General features: G+C 44.7%; 1 protein-coding gene across 1 annotated transcript in view; it reads right to left on the reverse strand.

Annotated features, from left to right (window-relative positions):
* Positions 1-15,983, reverse strand: part of HAPLN3 (hyaluronan and proteoglycan link protein 3) — a 62,854-nt gene that overhangs the window by 33,370 nt on the left and 13,501 nt on the right. Inside the window, exon 2 of the mRNA XM_056571916.1 lies at positions 14,512-14,669. Coding sequence (XP_056427891.1) covers positions 14,512-14,632 — 121 coding nt within the window. The 5' untranslated portion in view covers positions 14,633-14,669. The remainder of the gene's footprint in view (positions 1-14,511; positions 14,670-15,983) is intronic.

Below are 15,983 nucleotides of genomic sequence, written 5' to 3' on the forward strand. Positions count from 1 at the left end.
CTCAGCCATTATCAAGCCATAATGAGTCAGCCGAAACGTCGCCTTTTTGCACATTCAAGATGAATAAATAATTCACCTTTTTTTCACCATTTGAGTGCCACTGCATCTTCTTTGGAATATTTGTGGAGGATCCTGAGCCAGGACCCTAGCTAGTGGGCACCCATACACAGCTCCAGGAGTGCTGCTTTCTTCTTTGGAATACCTACTTACCTGGCTACCTACCTATCTCACACTGTATGTATCGTGCTGTGTCGCACATAATGTTAGTAAATTAAATTGCACTGTGAACCACAAATGGGCGCAATGTAGCTGATGGGTCACGGACACTTTTAGGCCCATCAAAATCCTCAGCACCAGGCCCATGATGCTCTTAATCCGGCCCTGAGTATAAGCCTGTGTTATGTAAAATTCCTATCAGCAACAGGAAGGGGTTCAGTGCTTTCATCCTTCATTTATACGGTAGGTGGTTGCTCTTAACATTGTTTGGAGAACTTATACGCTCCTCTATGGTTATTTTATATAGGGAGAAGTGGGGACAGGTCTCTGCCATCATCTTCCTTTGAACTGACAGCATAAAAATAACAGCAATCTGAAGAAATCATGCTTCCATTCTTGAGTTCTGGAACTGAGGCGAGCCCTAAATATCACAGCGGAGGTCAATGTGCACCATTCCAGTGATAAATGGCCCTCACTTCATCATTATAGTCTTTTCAACTTCAGTGCATCCAGGGTTATGTCTGACTATAATGAGTGTTAGAAATGCTGTCATTTTAAAAGTCATCCTGTCTTCTGCGGGGACATCTGAGTGGCAGCTTGACATATCACTATCATTGGAAGAAGGCGCTGCAGTCTATCAAGTAGATCTCACACATGCTTATTACCTGTCCCTTTACAACTCCGAGTCTCAAGAAATTGAACATTTTGGGTTGTGATTAGAAGGAGAAGCATCAGTGTTCAATGAAAGTGACTTAACCCAGTTATTTCCTACTGAAGGAAGACAGACATCTTACTTCTAACTCTTCTCATGTGCAGAACAGGCATCCATACCTACAGGGGCCCTATACTAATTCATCCATATGCAGCTGTTTATGTCATACTGAAGATGACACTGGGCGTATTGTGCAGTCAGGACGCTTGATAGCTCTGCATATGTTTCCTTATTGATATGGTAGAAATGTACAGCATCATATGACAGGTGCAAGAGCCTAATATTCAAAGACTAACTTGTGTGTATAAGAGCTTTACTGTTACAGTACAGCTCTTATACACACAAGTTAGTCTTTGAATATTAGGCTCTTGCACCTGTCCTGTATATAGACAAAACATGCAGGTCCTACAAATCTTGAGAATTTTGTCTTACAGAGTTTGTTTGTCCATGTGTGCAATGCATGTTTCTCCAATTCACCAAATGGTTCACAATTATCTGGCTATAGGGATTCATTAAAGGGGTACTCCAGTGGAAAACCAAATCCACTGGTGCCAGAAAGAAAAACAGATTTGTAAATTACTTCTATTAAACAATCTTAATCCTTCCAGTACTTATCAGCTGCTGTATGATCCACAGGAAGTTGAGTTGTTCTTTTCTGTCTGACCACAGTGCTCTCTGCTGACATCTCTGTTCATGTCAGGAACTGTACAAGCAAATCCTTATAGCAAACCTTTCCTGCACTAGACAGTTCCTGATATGGATAGAGGTGTCAGCAGAGAGCAATGTGGTCCGACTGAAATACAACGTCCTCTATAGTATACAGCAGCTAATAAGTACTGGAAGGATTAAGGATGTTTTAATATAAATAATTTATAAATCTGTTTAACTTTCTGGCAACAGTTGATTTGAAAAGAGAAAAAAAAAATAGTTTTCCCCCGGAGTACCCCTTTAAGTATATTTTATTGTTACACCGAGCGCTCCGGGTCCCCGCTCCTCCCCGGAGCGCTCGCAACATCCTCGCTACTGCAGCGCCCCGGTCAGATCCACTGACCGGGTGCGCTGCGATACCGCCTCCAGCCGGGATGCGATTCGCGATGCGGGTGGCGCCCGCTCGCGATGCGCACCCCGGCTCCCGTACCTGACTCGCTCTCCGTCAGTCCTGTCCCGGCGTGCGCGGCCCCGCTCCCTAGGGCGCGCGCGCGCCGGGTCTCTGCGATTTAAAGGGCCACTGCGCCCCTGATTGGCGCAGTTGTTCTAATTAGTGTGTTCACCTGTGCACTCCCTATGTATACCTCACTTCCCCTGCACTCCCTCGCCGGATCTTGTTGCCATCGTGCCAGTGAAAGCGTTTCCTTGTGTGTTCCTAGCCTGTGTTCCAGACCTCCTGCCGTTGCCCCTGACTACGATCCTTGCTGCCTGCCCCGACCTTCTGCTACGTCCGACCTTGCTCTTGTCTACTCCCTTGTACCGCGCCTATCTTCAGCAGTCAGAGAGGTTGAGCCGTTGCTAGTGGATACGACCTGGTTACTACCGCCGCTGCAAGACCATCCCGCTTTGCGGCGGGCTCTGGTGAATACCAGTAGTAACTTAGAACCGGTCCACTAGCACGGTCCACGCCAATCCCTCTCTGGCACAGAGGATCCACCTCTTGCCAGCCGAATCGTGACAGTAGATCCGGCCATGGATCCCGCTGAAGTTCCACTGCCAGTTGTCGCCGACCTCACCACGGTGGTCGCCCAGCAGTCACAACAGATAGCGCAACAAGGCCATCAGCTGTCTCAACTGACCGTGATGCTACAGCAGCTACTACCACAGCTTCAGCAATCATCTCCTCCGCCAGCTCCTGCACCTCCTCCGCAGCGAGTGGCCGCTTCCGGCCTACGACTATCCTTGCCGGATAAATTTGATGGGGACTCTAAGTTTTGCCGTGGCTTTCTTTCACAATGTTCCCTGCACTTGGAGATGATGTCGGACCAGTTTCCTACTGAAAGGTCTAAGGTGGCTTTCGTAGTCAGCCTTCTGTCTGGGAAAGCTCTGTCATGGGCAACACCGCTCTGGGACCGCAATGACCCCGTCACTGCCTCTGTACACTCCTTCTTCTCGGAAATTCGAAGTGTCTTTGAGGAACCTGCCCAAGCCTCTTCTGCTGAGACTGCCCTGCTGAACCTGGTCCAGGGTAATTCTTCCGTTGGCGAGTACGCCATACAATTCCGTACTCTTGCTTCCGAACTATCCTGGAATAATGAGGCCCTCTGCGCGACCTTTAAAAAAGGCCTATCCAGCAACATTAAAGATGTTCTGGCCGCACGAGAAATTCCTGCTAACCTGCATGAACTCATTCATCTAGCCACTCGCATTGACATGCGTTTTTCCGAAAGGCGTCAGGAGCTCCGCCAGGATATGGACTTTGTTCGCACGAGGCGTTTTTTCTCCCCGTCTCCTCTCTCCTCTGGTCCTCTGCAATCCGTTCCTGTGCCTCCCGCCGTGGAGGCTATGCAAGTTGACCGGTCTCGCTTGACACCTCAAGAGAGGACACGACGCCGCATGGAGAATCTTTGCCTGTACTGTGCCGGTACCGAACACTTCCTGAAGGATTGTCCTATCCGTCCTCCCCGCCTGGAAAGACGTACGCTGACTCCGCACAAAGGTGAGACAGTTCTTGATGTCAACTCTGCTTCTCCACGCCTTACTGTGCCTGTGCGGATATCTGCCTCTACCTTCTCCTTCTCTACTATGGCCTTCTTGGATTCCGGATCTGCAGGAAATTTTATTTTGGCCTCTCTCATCAACAGGTTCAACATCCCGGTGACCAGTCTCGCCAGACCCCTCTACATCAATTGTGTTAACAATGAAAGATTGGACTGTACCGTACGTTACCGCACGGAGCCCCTCCTAATGTGCATCGGACCTCATCACGAAAAAATTGAGTTTTTGGTCCTCTCCAATTGCACTTCCGAAATTCTCCTTGGACTACCATGGCTTCAACGCCATTCCCCAACCCTTGATTGGTCCACAGGAGAGATCAAGAGCTGGGGTACTTCTTGTTTCAAGGACTGTCTTAAACTGGTTCCCAGTACTCCCTGCCGTGACCCTGTGGTTCCCCCTGTAACCGGTCTCCCTAAGGCTTATATGGACTATGCTGACGTATTTTGCAAAAAACAAGCTGAGACTTTACCCCCTCACAGGCCTTATGACTGTCCTATTGACCTCCTCCCGGGCACTACTCCACCCCGGGGCAGAATTTATCCTCTGTCCGCCCCAGAGACTCTTGCTATGTCTGAATACATCCAGGAAAATTTAAAAAAGGGGTTTATCCGCAAATCCTCCTCTCCTGCCGGAGCTGGATTCTTCTTTGTGTCCAAAAAAGATGGCTCCTTACGTCCTTGCATTGACTATCGCGGACTTAATAAAATCACGGTAAAGAATCGCTACCCTCTACCTCTTATCTCAGAACTCTTTGATCGCCTTCAAGGTGCCCACATCTTTACCAAACTGGACTTAAGAGGTGCTTATAATCTCATCCGCATCAGGGAGGGGGACGAATGGAAAACTGCATTTAACACTAGAGATGGACACTTTGAGTATCTGGTCATGCCCTTTGGCCTGTGCAACGCCCCTGCCGTCTTCCAAGACTTTGTTAATGAAATTTTTCGTGATCTCTTATATTCCTGTGTTGTTGTGTATCTGGACGATATTCTGATTTTTTCTGCCAACTTAGAAGAACACCGCCAGCATGTCCGCATGGTTCTTCAGAGACTTCGAGACAATCAACTTTATGCCAAAATGGAGAAATGTCTGTTTGAATGTCAATCTCTTCCTTTCCTAGGATACTTGGTCTCTGGCCAGGGACTACAAATGGATCCAGATAAACTCTCTGCCGTCTTAGATTGGCCACGCCCCTCCGGACTTCGTGCTATCCAACGTTTTTTGGGGTTCGCCAATTATTACAGACAATTTATTCCACATTTTTCCACTATTGTGGCTCCTATCGTGGCTTTAACCAAGAAGAATGCCAATCCTAAGTCCTGGCCTCCTCAAGCGGAAGACGCTTTTAAACGGCTCAAGTCTGCCTTTTCTTCTGCTCCCGTGCTCTCCAGACCTGACCCATCTAAACCCTTCCTATTGGAGGTTGATGCCTCCTCAGTGGGAGCTGGAGCGGTCCTTCTACAAAAAAATTCTTCCGGGCATGCTGTTACTTGTGGTTTTTTTTCTAGGACCTTCTCTCCGGCGGAGAGGAACTACTCCATCGGGGATCGAGAGCTACTGGCCATTAAATTAGCACTGGAGGAATGGAGGCATCTGCTGGAGGGATCAAAATTTCCAGTTATCATTTACACCGATCACAAGAATCTCTCCTATCTCCAGTCTGCCCAACGGCTGAATCCTCGCCAGGCCAGGTGGTCCCTGTTCTTTGCCCGTTTTAATTTTGAAATTCATTTTCGCCCTGCCGACAAGAACATTAGGGCCGATGCTCTCTCTCGTTCCTCGGATGCCTCGGAAGTAGAGCTCTCTCCGCAACACATCATTCCTCCTGACTGCCTGATCTCCACTTCTCCAGCCTCCATCAGGCAAACTCCTCCAGGGAAGACCTTCGTTTCTCCACGCCAACGCCTCGGAATCCTCAAATGGGGTCATTCCTCCCACCTCGCTGGCCATGCGGGCATCAAAAAGTCCTTGCAACTCATCTCTCGTTTCTATTGGTGGCCGACTCTGGAGACGGATGTTGTTGATTTTGTGCGGGCCTGCACTGTCTGTGCCCGGGATAAGACTCCTCGCCAGAAGCCTGCTGGTCTCCTTCATCCTCTGCCTGTCCCCGAACAGCCTTGGTCTCTGATTGGTATGGACTTTATTACTGACTTACCCCCATCCCGTGGCAACACTGTTGTTTGGGTGGTTGTTGATCGATTTTCCAAGATGGCACATTTTATTCCTCTTCCTGGTCTTCCTTCAGCGCCTCAGTTGGCAAAACAATTTTTTGTACACATTTTTCGTCTTCACGGTTTGCCCACGCAGATCGTCTCGGATAGAGGGGTCCAATTCGTGTCAAAATTCTGGAGGGCTCTCTGTAAACAACTCAAGATTAAATTAAACTTCTCTTCTGCTTATCATCCTCAATCCAATGGGCAAGTAGAAAGAATTAACCAGGTCCTGGGTGACTATTTACGGCATTTTGTTTCCTCCCGCCAGGATGACTGGGCAGATCTTCTACCATGGGCCGAATTCTCGTACAACTTCAGAGTCTCTGAATCTTCTTCCAAATCCCCATTTTTCATGGTGTACGGCCGTCACCCTCTTCCCCCCCTCCCTACTCCCTTGCCCTCTGGTTTGCCCGCTGTGGATGAAGTAACTCGTGATCTTTCCACCATATGGAAAGAGACCCAAAATTCTCTCTTACAGGCTTCATCTCGCATGAAAAAGTTTGCCGATAAGAAAAGAAGAGCTCCCCCCATTTTTTCTCCCGGAGACAAGGTATGGCTCTCCGCTAAATATGTCCGCTTCCGTGTCCCCAGCTACAAATTGGGACCACGCTATCTTGGTCCTTTCAAAATCTTGTGCCAAATTAATCCTGTCTCTTACAAACTTCTTCTTCCTCCTTCTCTTCGTATTCCTAATGCCTTTCACGTCTCTCTTCTTAAACCACTCATCATCAACCGTTTCTCTCCCAAACTTGTCTCTCCCACTCCTGTTTCCGGTTCTTCTGACATCTTCTCCGTAAAGGAGATACTGGCCTCCAAGAAGGTCAGAGGGAAAACTTTTTTTTTGGTTGATTGGGAGGGCTGTGGTCCTGAAGAGAGATCCTGGGAACCTGAGGACAATATCCTAGACAAAAGTCTGGTCCTCAGGTTCTCAGGCTCCAAGAAGAGGGGGAGACCCAAGGGGGGGGTACTGTTACGCCGAGCGCTCCGGGTCCCCGCTCCTCCCCGGAGCGCTCGCAACATCCTCGCTACTGCAGCGCCCCGGTCAGATCCACTGACCGGGTGCGCTGCGATACCGCCTCCAGCCGGGATGCGATTCGCGATGCGGGTGGCGCCCGCTCGCGATGCGCACCCCGGCTCCCGTACCTGACTCGCTCTCCGTCAGTCCTGTCCCGGCGCGCGCGGCCCCGCTCCCTAGGGGGCGCGCGCGCCGGGTCTCTGCGATTTAAAGGGCCACTGCGCCCCTGATTGGCGCAGTTGTTCTAATTAGTGTGTTCACCTGTCCCTATGTATACCTCACTTCCCCTGCACTCCCTCGCCGGATCTTGTTGCCATCGTGCCAGTGAAAGCGTTTCCTTGTGTGTTCCTAGCCTGTGTTCCAGACCTCCTGCCGTTGCCCCTGACTACGATCCTTGCTGCCTGCCCCGACCTTCTGCTACGTCCGACCTTGCTCTTGTCTACTCCCTTGTACCGCGCCTATCTTCAGCAGTCAGAGAGGTTGAGCCGTTGCTAGTGGATACGACCTGGTTACTACCGCCGCTGCAAGACCATCCCGCTTTGCGGCGGGCTCTGGTGAATACCAGTAGTAACTTAGAACCGGTCCACTAGCACGGTCCACGCCAATCCCTCTCTGGCACAGAGGATCCACCTCTTGCCAGCCGAATCGTGACATTTATTGTTGTGTTAGAGGCTGCATATTAGCCAGAAAGTAACAAAGCATTTGGCAAATTTGCTAAATAAATAAATAAAATTATTAAAAGTGAACAAACTTTTATAATAAACACATGGAAATATAACATTTATAACTTGAGAACTGAAGGAAACTCAATATCTATACTGTATATATAAAACTCAACGTGTATGTATGTATGTATGTATGTTCCACAAAAACTTCCAAACGGCTAAAGATATTAACATGAAACTTGGCACACATGTTACTTATATGTCAGCAACAAACATAGGGTAGGTGATTTAACCCTTACTCACCCCCATTTGCCAGGTTTATGTTTAAAGTCCCATACAAGTCTATGAGAAATATATGTTACTTCATAACTTCCAAACGGCTGGAGATATTTCAATAATACTTGGTCACATGTTACTTATATGTCTGCTTAAAATATAGGATAGTTAATTTAACCCTTAACTATCCCCATTTGTGAGGGCCGGGATTTTTGTTTAACGTCTAATGCAAATCAATGGGAAACACATGTTCCCACATGACTTCCGTACGGCTGGAGATATTTCAATACCTGGTACACATATTACAGGTCAGGATATGAGGACGCTATGGGAGGTCGAGATAGGAGGTCGAGATAGGAGGACAGGATGGTCGGGATAGGAGGTCGAGATAGGAGGATGAGATAGGAGGACGGGATAGGAGGATGGGATAGGAGTACGGGATAGGAGGTCGGGATAGGAGGTCGGGATATGAGGATGAGAAAGGAGGATGGGATAGGATAACGGGATAGGAGGTCGGGATAGGAGGAGAGGATAGGAGGAAGGGATAGGAGGACGGGATAGGAGGATGGGATAGGAGGTCGGGATAGGAGGTTGGGATATGAGGACGAGAAAGGAGGATGGGATAGGAGGTCGGGATATGAGGACGAGAAAGGAGGATAGGATAGGAGGACGGGATAGGAGGTTGGGATATGAGGACGAGAAAGGAGGATGGGATAGGAGGACGGGATAGGAGGTCGAGATATGAGGATGAGAAAGGAGGACTGGATAGGAGGACGGGATAGGAGGACAGGATAGGAGGTCGGGATAGGAGGACGGGATAGGTGGATGGGATAGGAGATCGGAATATGAGGACGAGAAAGGAGCACGAGATAGGAGGATGGGATAGAAGGTCAGGATAGGAGGTCAGGATAGGAGGACGGGATAGGAGCACTGGATAGGAGGACGGGATAGGAGGTCGGGATAGGAGGTTGGGGTATGAGGACGGGATATGAGGTTGGGATATGACAGCAATATATGAGGACGAGATATGAAGTCAAAAGCTTCCTCCTTTGTTTATTTTCCTCCCCAACAAGGATGAGGAAGGAAAAACCGGGCAACGCCGGGTACTCAGCTAGTAATATAATGAAAAAACTTGTAGGTGGCACATAGGTTGAACTAAAAAAGGTAATATGTTTAAAGGGGTATTCAAACTTAAAACACATATTAATTATCCACAGGATAGGGGTTCAGTGTCAGATTGCAGGGGGAACACCCTGTGATATAGACAACTGGGTTCCAAGTCCTGCCTAAGAACAGATTTACAAGTCACTCATATGCATTGTGGCTCTCATTGTCTATTAAGCTGACAACTATAGCCTGCACTTCAATCTCAGACAGCTCCATAGACTATGAATGGAGTGGTGACAAACATGCTTAACTTGCTGCTTCATTCCAAGGTAAGACTTGGGTCTCCGTTCTCGAGATCATGGGGGATTCCATGGGGGAGTCGAACCCCCGCAATCTGACACATCCCTATTTTGTGTATTACGTTAGAATATTATTATTATTTAAGATTACTGTGAACAAATGCTTGTTCAGCTGACAACCATTCCTCTTGACTCCATCATAAACTTGCATGCTCAGAATATAATAAATTCAGGTATGTTTTTTCATTCATTGAGAAGATGGGCTCTCTGTCAGCGGCTGTAATCTAACATGTCTGATCCTTCTTACCCATCAAATTTACCAATGGGTAAGAGGCAGGAGACTCATACACACACCAGCTGCTCAGATGATTCTTTATAAACTGACTGGTCAATCCAAAATGTAGCTAATGTGTATGGCAACCTTAAGATGTATCACTTTGTTGACAGGGTGGAAGAAGGAGAAACGGCAAACAGATTGGGTTATGTGTCTAGAACTTTTGGCACTTGGTATAAGTGTCATCATAGAAATAACATGGTTGAGTTGCATGGGCATGTTAGTTATATCTAAGAATATGAGACATGAGACAGACCATATGCCGGCCATGTGTGTTTCGCCTTTCATGCCAGTCAATTCTGCAGAGATTAGCTTATTTAGCCAACATTTGCGTATTGCCGCCTCAATATTTGTCAATTTCTTAAATAAGTGGAGATGGAGAAACAGGAAACAGATTGGGCTTTAATATGTGCAATACTTTTGGCTTTCAGAAGATAAGCGACACCATAACAGGTTGAGTTGAATGAGCATGTTAGTAATATCTAGGAATATGAGGTATGAGACAGACTGCTCTAATAAAGAGTATTTATAGGATACTCAGAAATATCTTCTTATGCAGTATCAGGGCCTAGGGGCTACAGCTACATCTTCACCCCCTATACATACGCCACAGCATACATGTTATTTTGGCATTTTGGGACAAACATTATCTGTTACTTTGGTTGCTGGACGCCCCTCTGATAATCTTACACCTGTACATGATGATTTCCAGATTGTTGGAATCATACTCTATTATTTTTTTAATAAAGACAAAAGAACAAACAGATATATTTTTCACATACTTTTGCACTTTCCAAGCATTTGTGCAATACTTAGATTTTTACCTCTGCCCTTCAAAGTGCTGGGCATCATCTGTCTTCAGTCAAAAAAGCTGATGCCAAACATACAAATACTACAGTGAAAAGCCTAGACGCAATATAATGACATGGCTGCTCTCAACACAAGCAAAATACAATCAGAAAATAAACAATGCACCCTGTTTGTAAATAATGGGGTGTAAATATTGACCAATAAAAATAAATATGAAACAAAACAAAAAATACCATAAAAAACTATTCAATACAGAATGAAGAGAGAAATCACCTGGACCCAAACACTTAAGTATCTATGTATCTGGATATATACCCCACATATGCTGGGAAGTAACATGCTTACAAGCTGCAGGTTTCCCAATTAACTTTAATAGGAAAGTTACATTCTGCAACATGTGAACACACCTTTAAAGGGGTACTCCGGTGAAAACCTTTTTTCTTTTAAATCAACTGGTGGCAGAAAGTTAAACATATTTGTAAATTACTTCTATTAAAAATCTTAATCCTTCCAGTACTTATTAGATGCTGAATGCTACAGAGGAAATTCCTTTCTTTTTGGAACACTGATGACATCAGGAGCACAGTGCTCTCTGCTGACATCTCTGTCCATTTTAGCAACCATGCATAGCAGATGTAAGCTAAGGGCAGCATGGTGGCTCAGTGGTTAGCACTGCTGCCTTGCAGTGCTGGGGACTTGGGTTCAAATCCCACTAAGGACAATTATAAATAAAGCATTATTATTATGATAATAAAGGTCAGCAGAGAGAACTGTGTTCGTGATGTCATCAGAGAGCATTCCGAAAAGAATTTCATCTGTAGTATTCAGCAGCTAATAAGTACAGGAAGGATTAAGATTTTTTAATAGAAGTAATTTACAAATATGTTTAACTTTCTGCCACCAGTTGATTTAGAAGAAAAAAGGTTTTCACCGGAGTACCCCTTTAAAAAATGTTGAAGCCTCTGATGCCCTGATTCTACATCACCTGTTACTAAGATATTATTGCAGATAGTCAACCAAATTACTATTTGTTTGACTATATGTACCTTACTGTTCAATGTAGAGAAGATACAGCACTCGATTCCTCCTGTGACCATTTGGGTAGCCAGTCTTAAAAAGTAGAAAAAGTAACAACAATAGAGTAACAGAATCAAAGCATTGAAGGATACCCTGCTCGGGGACGTAATATGCTCGCGCTTTGGTTACATTTTCATATTTATTGTTTTATCCTTTTTAGGTATTGGCTTTTTATACAGTATATGGAACTACAAGCATCAGAAGAATATGTCATCCTTATGTAGAAGAACTGTGAAGTGTCTTCATTAACATTATGTCTGCACTCAATCCAACGAGAAAATAGAAATAAAGATATAAATAATGATACCAATAATGATAAACTGTCAAAACTTATGAAAAATAAATACCGTATTTTTCGCCCTATAGGACGCACCAGCATATAAGACGCACCCAATTTTAAAGGTGCAAAATCTGGAAAAAAAAAGATTCTGAACCCAACAGTGATCTTCAACCTGCGGACCTCCAGATGTTGCAAAACTACAACTCCCAGCATGCCCGGACAGCCGTTGGCTGTCCGGGCATGCTGGGAGTTGTAGTTTTGCAACATCTGGAGGTCCGCAGGTTGAAGACCACTGGATAGGAGGTAATACTCACGTGTCCCCGCCACTCCGGACCCGTCACCGCTGCCCTGGATGTCGCTCCATCGCCGCGTTCCCGTGGTGTCCCCGACGCTCCGGACGTCTTCTTCCCCGGGATCCACGCTCTCCGTCGCCGTCATCACGCCGCTACGCACTCCGCTCCTATTGGATGAAGGGATGACGTTGAAGGAGAGCGCCGGCCATGCAGGGGATCCCGACACGGAGCAGACACCGAGGAGACAGGTAAGGTCCCTCCCGGTGTCCTGTAAGCTGTTCGGGACGCCGCAATTTCACCGCGGCGGTCCCGAACAGCCCGACTGAGCAGCCGGGTTAGTGTCACTTTCCCTTCAGACGCGTCAGGTTTGATCGCCGCATCTGAAGGGTTAATACAGGGCATCACCGCGATCGGTGATGTCCTGTATTAGCCGCGGGTCCCGGCCGTTGATGGCCGCAGGGACCACCGTGATAGATGTGTGTATTCGGCGAAAAATACGGTAAATAAAATTATATAAATGAATGGATAATGTATAGTGAATCTAATGGCTCAGATGTAATGAAATAGATAATGGCCCTCATTTACTAAGAAAATCGGGTTGTAAGTCTATCTTGCTTTCTTACCCGACTGCTTTTTTCCCCTGGTATTTATTATTACGTCGCATCCTGTTTGTCGCACGTGGGTATTGTTGGTTTTGGTTTCCAACTCCTCTGAGCTCTCGGGAAAAAATCCACAACAATACAACAAATTCGGGTTGGAAACCTTAATAAATACGTGGGAAAGCTCAGAAATGTCGGGTTACGCCCCTTTTTCGGGTTTGGGAGAATCCACATCGGGTCCGTCGGGAAAAAATGTTGCATCGTGTCGCAGACTGGCGCACGATGTCTGCGACATGGCGCAGACAAATATGCGACAAAAAAACCCGACAAAAGAGGTCGGGTTTACAATAGTAAATGAGGGCCAATGTCTATAAGCGTTGTTGTCTGGGTAACAATACATAATGTTATAAAACAAGTGTTGCCATCTGTATAGTAATAAAAGATACAATTTATTTACTTAAATACAATAAAGACCAAGCCACAGGACCCTTATGGCTGGCTAGGCAGTTTACTATAGTGTTGAGCGGCATAGGCCATATTCGAATTCGTGATATTTCGAGAATATATGGATGAATATTCCTCATATATTTGCTAAATTTGCATATTCGTAATTTGCGCGTTTTTTTTCGCACATGCGAAAATTCGCATATGCGAAAATTAGTATTTGCAAAAAATAGCATAAACGAAAATTTGCATATGCAAAAATTTGCGAAAATTCATACGCCAGTCTCACACAGTAGTATTAGAGCCTTCTTTACACCACATAAGCTGGAAGCAGAGAGGGATGATCACTGTGATGTGTACTGTGAAAAAAAAAAAATATTCGCAAGCAACACTAGTTTACTAAAATAGGAATAAATGAAGATAAAGATATAAATGCATACACTAATATCTGTAAAAAAAAAAAAAAGTTCACACAGATCATTTAGCCTTTTATAAGATTTCTCCAGAACGGTCTCTCAGAGTGAGAGTAAATATAGTTTGTGTTTTTTTTTTTGTCCATTCCTGAAAAATCTTTATTGTCATTTATTCTTATTTTAGTAATTGCCTAGCCCGCCACAAGGGCTCTATGGTTTGGTCTTTATTGTATTTAAGTAAATAAATTTTATATTTTATAAATTGTATCCTTTACCCACAGTCTCCTTAAATGCTGTGACCCTGTTACTCTATTGTTGCACTTTACATAAAATAGTCTGATGGGAGGGAACTTTATTTGAAAAATGAGGGGTGACTGCTAGACTCGGGGTTCAAAGGAATATGAGTCTAAGGCTAGGTTTAGTCGGCACTAGGACCACACAGACATTGAAGATCCCCGAAGACCCCAATGTATTCTCACAGTATTAATTAAAAACATTTTTGGGTGGTGGAATTTCAAGAGCAGAAGTTCTGCCACTGAAATTCAGTAGTATTACGCATTAGAAGCCATGCTATTAGCAGAGAGCACCTTTTATGAGAAACAATATGGAGGCACAGTAGGATAATGGAGGTACAGGCCTCATACACTTCTGTGAGTACCAAAATCCAGCTCTGTTGAAAAACAATAATGTATACTGTGGCTGTGCATATGGGGCTTTATATTATCAGTGGGTTATAATCTAACCTATTTTGTCTCAGTAATTAAGGCTTTCTTAAAGGTTCTTTTTAATGTAATTTCATAAAGTGCATCAAAACACCCAAGTCGGCACTTCTAGTAATCATTTCCTTACCTAGGATCTTAGAATTGTATTCTGTACTAGATATACTTGCTTGAACATTGTCATAGTTTTAGTGCTACCTACTGTGCTTACAGTACATTAGCATATGTATATTCAACATATGTATATTCAATCTACTTGGCAAAACAGTCACAATAGCAAGTTTTTATGTGATAAGACATAATTCACTCATGCAATGTTCCTAAGATTCATACCGTCTCCATTGCCGTTTCCAGATTTGTTATTGAGGATATGGTCATAGAAGAAACCATTATAAAAAGGAAGGCAGTGACAAGTGCCAACTAGTACGAGGAAGACAGCTATTCCTGTCTGCATGGTGGATCAACAGGCCCGTGCTTCAGATGAAGAGTCTCTGTTAAGAAACACAAAACAGAGAGTTAACATGCAATGTTTATTAGTCTATATAACTAAAAGTAACATAAATACCATTAAAGGGGTACTGCAGTGGGAAAAAAAAAAAATTCATATCAACTGGCTCCAGAAAGTTAAACAGATTTGAAAATTACTTCTAGAAAAAAAACCTAAGCCTTCCAGTACTTATCAGCTGCTATATGCTCCAGAGGAAGTTGAGTTGTTCTTTTCAGTATGACCACAGTGCTCTCTGCTGACACTTCAGTCCATGTCAAGAACTGTCCAGAGCAGAAGAGGTTTGCTATGGGGATTTGCTCCTACTCTGGACAGTTCCTGACATGGACAGAGGTGTCAGCAGAGAGCACTGTGGTCTAACAGAAAATAAATGCAAAAATAAAAGATCTGATAAGTACTGGAAGGATTAAGATATAAATGTAATTTACAATTCTGTTTAACTTTCTCGCACCAGCTGATAAAAAAAAAAATGTTTTCCACTGGAGTACCCCTTTAATAAGTGTTTCAGACCGATCTGTTCCATTGGTTTAAACGTATTAAACACACTGTATTATATTTATTTTTATGACCATCATGCAAATAATTTAATAGTTTAAACAGACAATAGGTATAACATCCATAGAGTATGTCATATGTACTGTACTATAGAATATTTAATTACAGGGTTATATAATATGAGATAAACATGGCTGCTTTCTTTAACAAACAGTGTCCCACCTTTTCTCATGGTGACCCCATTCACTTTAATGGAACTGAGCTGCAATATCACACACAAGCTGAGGACAAGAGTGGTGCTGGCTCTGAAATAAAGCACTAACTTTTTCAAATTCTAGATAACCGATTTAAAGGGGTACACCAGTGAAAAGCATTATTTGAACAACATGCAAAGGATGCCTTCATTTTAGAAATCCCAGCCCCCAGAACCAGGAAGAGGATCGTACCGGAGGCCGAGGTATCGGGGAGAGTGCAGGGGTGAGTAAAGGAGTGTAGGAGTGAGATTTTTTCACGCAGGCAGCTGGGGTATATTGTTGCAGAAATAATTTTTGCCAAAGTACTCCTTTAACTACACAGAGGAATGAGTTCTCTATAGAAAATGACTCTTTAAGGGCAACTGTCCACTCTGTATGAAGTACAGAAATGCATGCACTAACAGATGGTACCTTTGTTTTCTTTCCCTGTAGCTTGTAAACTTATATTTGCGCTGTGTTGTATTTTAACCAAATGGTCGAAGGGGCCATCTGACTCTTCGGGGGCAAGCCTCCTTCCCAACCTGACGGGCTTCCAGCATGGAGCCCTATAT

The sequence above is a fragment of the Hyla sarda genome, chromosome 4, assembly GCF_029499605.1.
Source record: "Hyla sarda isolate aHylSar1 chromosome 4, aHylSar1.hap1, whole genome shotgun sequence".
Lineage (NCBI taxonomy): Eukaryota > Metazoa > Chordata > Amphibia > Anura > Hylidae > Hyla > Hyla sarda.